The sequence below is a fragment of the Sinocyclocheilus grahami genome, unplaced genomic scaffold, assembly GCF_001515645.1.
Source record: "Sinocyclocheilus grahami isolate Dianchi unplaced genomic scaffold, SAMN03320097.WGS_v1.1 scaffold461.1, whole genome shotgun sequence".
Lineage (NCBI taxonomy): Eukaryota > Metazoa > Chordata > Actinopteri > Cypriniformes > Cyprinidae > Sinocyclocheilus > Sinocyclocheilus grahami.
In genome coordinates, this window is record NW_015505640.1 from 584,309 (window position 1) to 595,375 (window position 11,067).

At 35.1% G+C, this 11,067-nt stretch overlaps 1 protein-coding gene and 1 pseudogene across 1 annotated transcript; both read left to right on the forward strand.

The window, feature by feature from the left end:
• The window catches only part of LOC107552915 (unhealthy ribosome biogenesis protein 2 homolog), an 18,354-nt pseudogene extending 16,475 nt beyond the window's left edge, over nucleotides 1–1,879 (forward strand).
• A 30-nt stretch (nucleotides 1,880–1,909) lies between these two features.
• On the forward strand, nucleotides 1,910–2,879 carry LOC107552917 (unhealthy ribosome biogenesis protein 2 homolog). Its single transcript, XM_016234949.1, has 3 exons — nucleotides 1,910–1,967; nucleotides 2,100–2,239; nucleotides 2,655–2,879. The coding sequence occupies exons 1-3, from the start codon at nucleotides 1,910–1,912 to the stop codon at nucleotides 2,850–2,852; spliced, it is 396 nt and encodes a 131-aa protein (XP_016090435.1). The 3' UTR covers nucleotides 2,853–2,879.
• The last annotated feature ends 8,188 nt before the right edge of the window (nucleotides 2,880–11,067 follow it).

The following is an 11,067-nucleotide window of genomic DNA, read 5'->3' on the forward strand; positions in this document are numbered from 1 at the left end:
TCAGTGTCACATGATCCTTCAGAAATCAATCTAATATGCTGATTTGCTGCTCTAGAAACATTTCTTATCATTATCAATGTGGAAAGCAGTTGTGCTGCTTAATATTTTTGTGGAAACTGTGATTTTTTTTCATCTTTTCTTTGAATAGAAAGTTCAAATGAAAAGCATTTATTTGAAATATAATTATTTTCTAACAGTATAAATGTCTTTACTGTCACTATTGATAAATTGAATGCATTCTTGAATAAAATATTACTTTATTTCTAAAAGTCGTATTTACCCCAAACGTTTGAACGTTTATTCACCCTTGTTTGCTTAAATCCTGTTTAATTGATCCTTTCCCCCATTGAGGGTATTACAGTATATAAATCTCAGGGCTGAGTTTCTCCTGGCTGTTAATATTCTATTCAGCACTTTGTTGTAACCTTTTACATAAGATGTCTGTGCAAGCAAACAAATTTAACACCAATGAATTCAAAGGCCCTTTCTTGTCATCATGTCTGCTCTTATTGTTGGCTGTAGTGGACAAAAGAAAGTGGAAAGCACTTGATGCTGGCAAGTTATTACATTTGAAACATGATAGGAAAAGTGTCCTATTCTCAACCAAAGAGTCATTTATTGAGTATTAGTAGAGTCATATGTCTCCTGATACTTTTCCATCTACAAGTTGCACTGAATTCATTAATTGTGCAGAAAGATGTTATTTGAGGCATTATTCACCTAATGAGACAAGCACCTCGTTGAGCTGTGTTCAGAGACAGACGCTTGCAGACTGTGGCTCTGTGGATTGAATTTCAAAGTGAAGTGAAGGAGAAAAAATCCATGAAGAAAGAAGGTTGAATTTGATCCTGAAGCTCGAGGCTCAACACATTTTAGCACTGAAGGCCTATCCTTTTTGAATTGAGAACTCTTTTTGAGAAGATTTAAAGCCTTTTTTGCAGTAACATCAGTACATTCAGTCTTTAATTTCTCAGACTTTCATATTTGACATCATAGTTCGGTCAGAACTGAAATGTATTCAGATGTGAGGCAGTGTCAGTCTTATGGTGCTTTCTTAAAACATGAATTTGATTTCACTCTTATTTGTCTGGCAGATAATATGACTTTGAAAGATTTAACCAGGATTCATATTTATATTTGAACTGGCATAAAATGTACTTAAAATTAATGAAGAGAGAGAGAACAGAATGTGTAATTAATGTGTTTGGCAGTACTTGCATATATATATATACCAGACAATAGTACACTACCGTTCAAAAGTTTGGTAAGATTTTTATTTATTTCAAGAAATAAATACTTTTATTCAGTAAAGATGCATTCATTTGATCAAAAGTCACAGTGAAGACTTTTATGTTTTTACAAATGTTAAATGTATTTCAAATAAATGCTGTTTTTTGTTTTTGTTTTTTTTACTTCATATTCAACATAGAATCCTGAAAAAATGTATCATGGTTTCCACAAAAAATATATTACGCAGGACAGCCATTTTTAACATTAATATTAAACATAAAACGTAAATATTACTGAAATATGTGTCGTGACCAATCACACCCGTCTAAAGGTTTACAGACTTGACTGATGGAGGTCATGCTAAGTTTTTTGAATTGGAGTTAATTATTAGATTTTAATTAAATGCACCAACGGCGTTAAGCATAATTAATCACATGTGTTAACAGTTCTAGTTAAAATATTACAATTACTACATTTGTGATCTCTCTTTTTTTCAGCTTCAGAGAAGGACAAAGAGAGTCTTCTGAAGTGTGCCATGCTGGTGGAGAGGATGTACACTCATATTGCCAATGCTGCTGAAGATTTCACAGTCCTGTCTTCATTCATTGTTGCACAATATGTCAGTGAACTGCAGAGGGTGAGGCACTAGTCATTATCAGTTTTTATCTGCCATATGCCCATGCCAATTTCTTCTCAAATACTTCCTGAAAATGTCTTTCCTGCGGAGGTCATGCTAAGTTTTTTGAATTGGAGTTAATTATTAGATTTTAATTAAATGCACCAACGGCGTTAAGCATAATTAATCACATGTGTTAACAGTTCTAGTTAAAATATTACAATTACTACATTTGTGATCTCTCTTTTTTCAGCTTCAGAGAAGGACAAAGAGAGTCTTCTGAAGTGTGCCATGCTGGTGGAGAGGATGTACACTCATATTGCCAATGCTGCTGAAGATTTCACAGTCCTGTCCTCATTCTTTGTTGCTCAGTATGTTAGTGAACTGCAGAGGGTGAGACACTAGTCATTATCAGTTTTTACCTGCCACATGCCATGCCAGTTTCTACTGCTTCCTGAAATTGTCTTTTTTGCTCTCGTGAACTGCCTGCCGATATTTGCTAGAATATTTTAGAATAATCTTCTCTGTCATAAATCTTAAACCACACAATTATAGCTTGAGAGTTCATGCACTGGGACTTATCCGATGTCCTGCACTTTTGGCAATAATGCTATTCTAACAGAGGTTATGTTAACTTTAAATTGAAGGAGAAACACACTGTCCAGTCAATTGTTTTTATTAGCTTGAAGTGTGAAATGCAATTGACCTCTAACTGGCCTTAGACTCATGTTACTGCACTGAACAATCACATTGCAGATAATTGTTGTCATTGTATACTCTCACTATGAGTTTCTTTCTTATTTCATAGGTGACACTTCAGCCAGAAATTAAGGCACATCTAACAGAGGGAATATACTGTATCCTGGACCACTGTGTTGAACAAGACATTACGTTTTTGAACACCACCCTTCAAATGGGTGTCAAGGAAGTGTTCAATGAACTGTACAATAGTTACACACACTATGACAAATCTCAAAGGCAAGGGGAAGAAAAGTACACCGTCTAAACTTTGCATCCTCTGCTTTAAACTGTTTGTGTGAAGTTAATGAATCTGTAATTTGCTTCTAATTGATCTGTTACAATTAAGCATGTTTACAAATATTTAAATGTGTGTGTGTATATATATATATATATATATATACACTGAACAAAATTATAAAAGCAACACTTTTGTTTTTGCCCCCATTTTTCATGAGCTGAACTCAAAGATCTAAGACTTTTTCTATGTACACAAAAGGTATTTCTCTCAAATATTGTTCACAAATCTGTCTAAATCTGTGTTAGTGAGCACTTCTCCTTTGCCGAGATAATCCATCCACCTCACAGGTGTGGCATATCAAGATGCTGATTAGACAGCATGATTATTGCCTTAGGCTGACCACAATAAAAGGCCACTCTAAAATGTGCAGTTTTTCTGTATTTGGGGGTCCGGGGGGGTCCGAAAACCAGTCAGTATCTGGTGTGACCACCATTTGCCTCGTGCAGTGCAACACATCTCCTTCGTATAGAGTTGATGCGAAGGAGTTGACCTGTGAGGTGGATGGATTATCTCGGCAAAGGAGAAATGCTCACTAACTACTCACTACTCACTACTTTTGTGTACATAGAAAAAGTCTTAGATCTTTGAGTTCAGCTCATGAAAAATGGGGGCAAAAATAAAAGTGTTAACATTTATAATAGTGTCAATAGTCTCCATTGCTGTTTGATTCACAGTTTTCTACAAAATTTTTGTGTTCTGCAAAAAAAGAAATTCATAGAGGTTTGGAGTGTCAAGAGGGAGAGTAAATGATGACACAATTTCCATTTTTGGGTGAACAATCCCTTTAAATAAGGGGAAAAAACACTCTGAAATCTTTGTTGTGACCATGTATTTTGTACTTTATCATTTTTTTTGTAATTGAAAAACAGGATATTTTTTCTTGGAAGAACAGTAAATTTTTTTGTGTAATTAGTACTTACTAATGTCCTCAGACAAACCTTATTAAATAAAAGACCTAACAAAGAGTTAAGGTGAATTGGCAACCTGAAATCCTGAAACTAATGTACGATTCATCAGCTAAAGTTGGAGAAATCCAGTTTCAGGTGTAGCGAATTTAGCTCACAACAGGAAATATGAATAATTAACCATAACTAATTATGATTAATTATTAATATTTTAGATCCACTGTAGATATTTAGCTGACCACTCAGGGTCAACCGTCTTGTCAATTCTAAGAACGTTAATTTCCTGGTTAAAGGAAATAACTTTCTTACTGTACAATTCTATAAGTTTGTAACGTAAATCTGCATGATTATTGACTCCGGTTATGAGTAAACAATGAACACGTCAAGTGTGATACAAGTAAGGTTTTATTAACTACATAAACACTTAAACTAGTCTAACATACTACATAAACACATTAAGCCGGTCTAACATACACATACACACACACACACATACAGTTGGTATAGGAAAGGGTTAAAGTTTAGCACTAAAGAAAGAGACATAAGGAATGACATTTATGGAACCATTTTGCATATTCAGCAGATCTAAAACCTGAGGGAAAACGTCAGATTCTTAGTTCAAACATGCAAAAAAAGAAATTCATAGAGGTTTGGAGTGTCAAGAGGGAGAGTAAATGATGACACAATTTCCATTTTTGGGTGAACAATCCCTTTAAATAAGGGGAAAAAACACTCTGAAATCTTTGTTGTGACCATGTATTTTGTACTTTATCATTTTTTTTGTAATTGAAAAACAGGATATTTTTTCTTGGAAGAACAGTAAATTTTTTTGTGTAATTAGTACTTACTAATGTCCTCAGACAAACCTTATTAAATAAAAGACCTAACAAAGAGTTAAGGTGAATTGGCAACCTGAAATCCTGAAACTAATGTACGATTCATCAGCTAAAGTTGGAGAAATCCAGTTTCAGGACTGTGCTGCTGAGTAAACCAATTAACCTGAGGTTGCTCCAGGTGGACTCTATAAAATTAGTGTACTGTGAAAGTGTTTCCTGGATGATAAATAACCAATTAAAAATGTACCCTATTAGACCTATATTGTTAAAATGGTGTTAAACATTTATAGAGCAGTCACACCAACTGCTCTGGTGTGCCTAAACCTTTTTTAGCCGTAGTGCAGTGTACAATAACATTGTGTTCCTGAGGATCTCTCTGAAGAAAATTTAGATGCAAAACGGGACAACCTCAGATGCAGACCGGATAAACAACTATAACAATGCCATTACAATACAACAAAATGTTCAACATGCACTGTACAAATGTAAAGGCATTGACTGGTCGTGTTACTGGATCCATGAAGAACTAGGAAGAAAGGTGACCACCTATTATTACTCTGTTGTAGGCGTAGATGTGATTTTGTGAGACAATGTGGGGAAACGTGTAATAGAGATTAATTTACTGCTATTATACTATGTAAATGTTGATTTAAATTAGTTGGAAACCTTTTTTGCCATTATGTTGGATATCATGTTTTAAATTGCCAATAAAGCTTTGTTAATTGTTCAAACGGTTCTGTGACTGGCACTCAATTTGCCCAGTTTCAAGTGATACAGTGTAATTTACTGTACAGGACCTATTCAGTCTGCAAAATATAATAAATTGAATAACAGGCTAGTAGGTAAAAAATCACAGTTTATACAAAAATTTCCTTAAGTAGCAACTAGTTTATATTCCTTTATTAGCTGTGCAAACCAGATTCAGTGCATCTTGGACTTGGATCTAGCAGGATTGTCCAGTATGTGTTTAGATGAATTCCTGGCTGGTGTAGCAGTATTTAACGACTTCTGAAGAGGTCCACTGTGCTCCATCCAGTCGTCATCAGTGAAAAAAATCCCTCTCTACGAATACATTGCTTGGTTGGTTATTTTCCCCGAACACAGCGGCAAATGGATTTTTAAAGACCAGTTACATCTGTTTAATCTGACTTCTTATTGTGGTATTGTAATTTCAGGGAAGAAGAATATAATACAGACATAATTGAAATGTGGGACTCTGCTTATGTCAGGGGTTTCCAAACCTGTTCCTGGAGGGCCACTGTCCTGCAGAGTTTAGCTTTGACCCTAAATAAACACACTTGAACCAGCTAATCAAGGTCTTCAGACTCACTCACTAGAAACTTCTAGGCAAGTGTGTTGGAGCTGGTTGGAGCTAATATCTGCAGGAAGTAGATTGTCCTAATATCCCTCCAGAAGCATTATTGGACATCCCTGGTTTAACATCTTCCAGGACGTGGGACAAAACTCCCAATTTCAGGACTGGTGGTCACCCTACTAGAAAGTGATTACAAAGATTCCCAGTAGCTCTTTTTAGAACTAGATGTGTGTCTGGTGGGCAAACTGATGGTGGAGCTGTTTCACAACTAGTCCACAGACCTATAGGGCAGTGGTATCCAACCACGTTCCTGGAGCCCATCCAAACATTTGACATGTATCTTTAATCAAACACACCTGATTCAGGTCATCAACTCATTAGTAGAGACTCCAAGAGCTGAAACAAAGCCACTGGAAGGCAACCCTGCAAACTTTGGCCAAAAAAAGCGTAACGGCTAATGCTAATGCTGCGGCTTTGACGATACGCAGGCAAGACCAGAGGCCATTGTATGATTGGCTGAGGTGCCTCACGTGATCCAAGTTAGCCGTTACGCTTTTTCCAATGGTGAGTGCTATAGACCATCGCATCTCCCAATAATAAGACAACCTCTGCCTGAAATGGGTGTGTCAGACATTGGGGAAATGGAACCAGGGACATGGTTGGGAATCACTGCTTTAGGGGACCTGTTTGTATCATTGCTTTTTAACAGTTGCACCACACTCATCAGATTCACAGAAGCTCTGCAGCAATCCCTGTGTGAAGTTTCCCTAGCTTTCTTTTCTTTTGTTCAGCAGGGTCAGGAATGGTGTCTGTAGGGGGTCTTGCATGAAAGCAAAGGACTAGAACGGGGCAGAAATCATCCCAGCCAGCACCCAGGAGCTGACTGGGATGATCAGACCAGTGGCTGAGGGCCAAGTCTGTTGAAAAACCGATTCGCCTCATTAGCCCCAGTGAATGCTCAAATGTAGGGCCTTAGATACAACAAACCACTGAATGTAGAGGAAAAAAGACATTTGCCCACAGTACACATATACAGACATATACAGACATAAAAATAACTGATATAGGATGAAAATGGTCCTGTTCACGCTCACAGAGTATGGATTTCTGTCTGAAATTTTGGATGACAATTCGAATTGCACATATATCAAAGGTTATAATAACATGCGTTGATGTGTGTTTATTATAGAGCTCCAATGTTATTTCTTAAGTTCTACCATATTTCATGTAAGGCTGTACATTTATTGTCATAATAGTCAGCTGGCCTTATAGTTGAGGTTGAATCGCTCAGTGAGAATTGCTCAGTGTTGACACGTTTGGAAATGTGCACCGATATAAATATGACAGTTTGTCTTTTGGAATCAAATGGTTTTCAGATGTTATTGTTTTTTCAATCAAGGTTAAGAGTGGTCATTGACTTCATGTTGTTATAAAGTATAACAGCCAATTTTGAGAATACTGTTATTTCCCTAGATGGAGCTTTCATAAAAACATGCTGACCTTTTATAGCCACTAGATCTTTATTTTCCATAAAGTCCCTGGATGTTTTTACAATTCACTCCAGGCTGTATCTCAGAACGGAAAACATCTTATTTGTAGGTTTTTGATCTTGACATAATTGTACAATGAAAATCTGTCACCAGAATTAAAACTTTCTCCCCGAATGCCTAAAATGTCCAATGGGGTTTATACTGAGGTATATTCATGTGACACGAAAGAATAAAACATTGTTGTCACCATCAAAATGACAAAATGGTAGGTCAGAATTATAATCATACTCCCTGCCTAAATAAGGCAGTTTAAGCATAGCCTCACCTTCCATTTGTGTTTCTCCTAGCTGTCTCAAGGGATCATGACTTCTAGAGGAAACCCTTACAACTGATTTGGGGGGACAGAAAAGAGTGGAAGGGTGGGAGAGCAATAAAGCATTACAACCCTTTTGCAAAATATGGATGCCATAGGAAATGACACACATTCTCCTGTTGTAAGCTATGAGCCAAATGTTCTCATGGTAAAGAGGTAGCCAAGTTTATGAGCAGGAAATGCACAACCACACAGTTACAGAATAATAATGTGATTGTTTAATGACGTTCTTGAGCCTTGTGTTGGCTTTTGACTTTTGATTTTATTAAGCATCAAATTTGCTAATTTGAAGAGTGCCAGAATGCTGTACAAATCATTTGAGGTAGTTTTTTTTCTGTTATGGAGAGAGACTGACAGAATTATATTGTGATGAGACAGATTTAAGTACCAGTCAAATAAAATCATAGCAATTCAGTTCATTGTGATGCAGAAAATGGCTCAAAACTTGAACTAAGGAAATTCTTTAACTTGGTGTCTGGGGACGATTTAGTCTACTGCCATTCGTAGATGACATTTGAAAATCTTGATATTTAAGTTTCATCTTTAAAAACTAAAAGTTATTTCATTTTTGAAGTATTTAGATATATTTTACACATTCTTTCAGACATTTCAAATTTGTGTTTTCTTATAACCTATATATTGGTGTCATTTGTAAATAAATAAATAACCTAAACCATTTACCTTATTATGTTTAGGTGGTGTGAGTCTTGGCGAATCATGATTGAATCATCTGGCTATTTGTTATTTCATAAACTCAATCCTACTCAATCCTAATCAATTTACAGCACACTTACAACATCAAAAGCTGTCCTGGAGCAATCTGAGGATAAGTGCTTTGCTCAAGTTTAAAAAAGGGATTAAATGTGCCACTTTGCCACTTGCCAGCCCAAATCTTTAACTGCAGCACTGTGTGTTCATAAGATCCAGTTTGCTTGTCACCATATGAAAAGTAGGTCATTCAAGTGTTTCCTTGGAAGTGCAGCAGTGTTTGTAAATCAGCCTTTGTTCTTTATTCAAATTATTAGATGGCTCAAAAACATTTTGGATTTTAAAAGTTATTTAAAACTGAAGAGGTTTGTCTGTAGCTTACATTATTCATTACAGTATAGGTTATTGATAATGTAAAGCATTTATTTATATATTAGTTGGCTTTTTTCTACAGGTTTTAAAAAACACCCAGTGAACCCATTTTGATGAATAAATAAATGTCACTATCGACCGCCTAAAATCAATCACCAGACAGCAGACCAGTGTGGCTCATCTTGAAATCTCTTTCAAATATTTAAACTAAATCGCATTGAGATTCCAGCAGACATCCAGCATCGAAGTGTAAAACTGCTTTCATTCCAGTAGAAAAAAAAATCTGAAACTTTTATTAAGCATCACACTTGGGCTAAGTAGTGGTGCTGACACGCAGGACAGTAACTAAAGGGGTGAAAGGTGGGAACGATTCTGGAGCAGTGGTTCTCAACCAGGGGCCCTCTGCAAAATTCTAGTGGGCCTAAATAAATCTTTATATTATTTAAATTTAGTTACATTAACATAATCTTACAGGAATAGGTCACCCCAAAATGAAAATTAGCTGAAAATATACTCACCCTCAGACCATCAGATGAGATTGTTTCTTCATTGGAACAGATTTAAAGGAATTTATCATTATATTACTTGCTCACCTCTGGATCCTCTGCAGTGAATGGGTGCCGTCAGAATGAGAATTTTATGTTACACTTTTTTTTTAGTGTTTTTAATCATTTTAAGGGGAGACACTGCAGGCAAAAACACTATTTTTTCATGCACCTGTCAATTTTGAGATTTTTGGCTTTTTGGCTTTTCATAAAGTGTTGATAAAGACTAGTGGAAAGAAAACATCCAAAAGACACTGTTAAGTGCTTATTTTATAGCACTTTATTTATTTGTGTCAATAGATTTAAATTACAATACATATTTTTAACGGCCGTTTTTTCTCCTACACTGAGCCATAAATCTCCTCTTCAGTAGCACTTACACACAGCAAACTTTACATTTTTATTCCTGTTTATATTCTGAAGATTTTTACAGAGGGATTGGTACATATATAATTTGCTTGATTGTGTACAACATTTTATTCCCCCCAAAATTGTGAAAATATATTGTTTTCTGGCTGTTCAAAGATTTTTCTGAATTGATAAATAAAAAGCGATACCCAAAATTCCCTCTGTAAAAACATTTGACTCGAACATGTCAAAAAAATGTAACAAGAATTTTGAAACTGACTTTGTCCAGTGTTCAGATTTTTGTAGTAGAAATGTATGCAAATTAGAGCATATTTCATTAAATAATACCTCATTTGCATATTTAAACGTAACATTTTAGCTTAACTTGTAATACAAAAATTGTTTGCAATTATCAATGTAATCACTCAACTGGGTAAGTAAGGTGATAACTATTAGTTAATATGTTTACCCTATTCACCTGCAGTCTCGCCTAAATGAAAGAAATAGTTCACCCAAAAATGTAAATTTACTGATAATTTTCTTTGTAATTCAAAGACATGAATTACAGCAGTCAGAAGCAGTGTTATTTTACTACCATTGAGATCCTATTAGTTATTTCTTTAATTATATTTGTAAATATTTATTATGTATTATTTTATATTTAATAATTTTGTTGTTTTGTCATTTGTATTTGTTTTTTGTCTATATATATTTTTTTATGTTATTTTAGTAGGTTTTTTTTTTTACTTTTAAGTTTGTATGGCTTTGGTTTTATTTCTAGTTAACTATAATAATCCTCAGTCACAGAAGAGAGAAAGATCTCAAATATACTTTTGTGATTTCATTGACTTTTTTGTTTAACAGTTAAAATATAGCCTACAAAAGTTTTTATTCAAAGGTTTAGCTGTTTAAGTACCAGGTAGGCTGGTTTTGCATTTTGTTGAAAAAGAGGCGTAATACAGTCATGGGGCCTGGAATTCCTGGTTATATCACTGTTCCATTCAATCTTTTTCACCTATGAAACTCTTCAAAGTTTCATTAGATGCATTTTTGGTGATTAATGACTTAATAAATTATCAAATGAAAACCATTTGCTAAACTTAATAAAGTAATCATTAGTGTACAGCCGGGTAAATGTCAGTGTGCACAATACAAAGGCAGTCACATAAGGTTACACAAATGTGTACATCAGAGTAAAGTGAGCATATTTTCATATTACTTCCGTGAGAAGACCGAAACATTACAACAAAATGTGTTTGTCAGAAATCCAGAATGAACCAAACAATGACT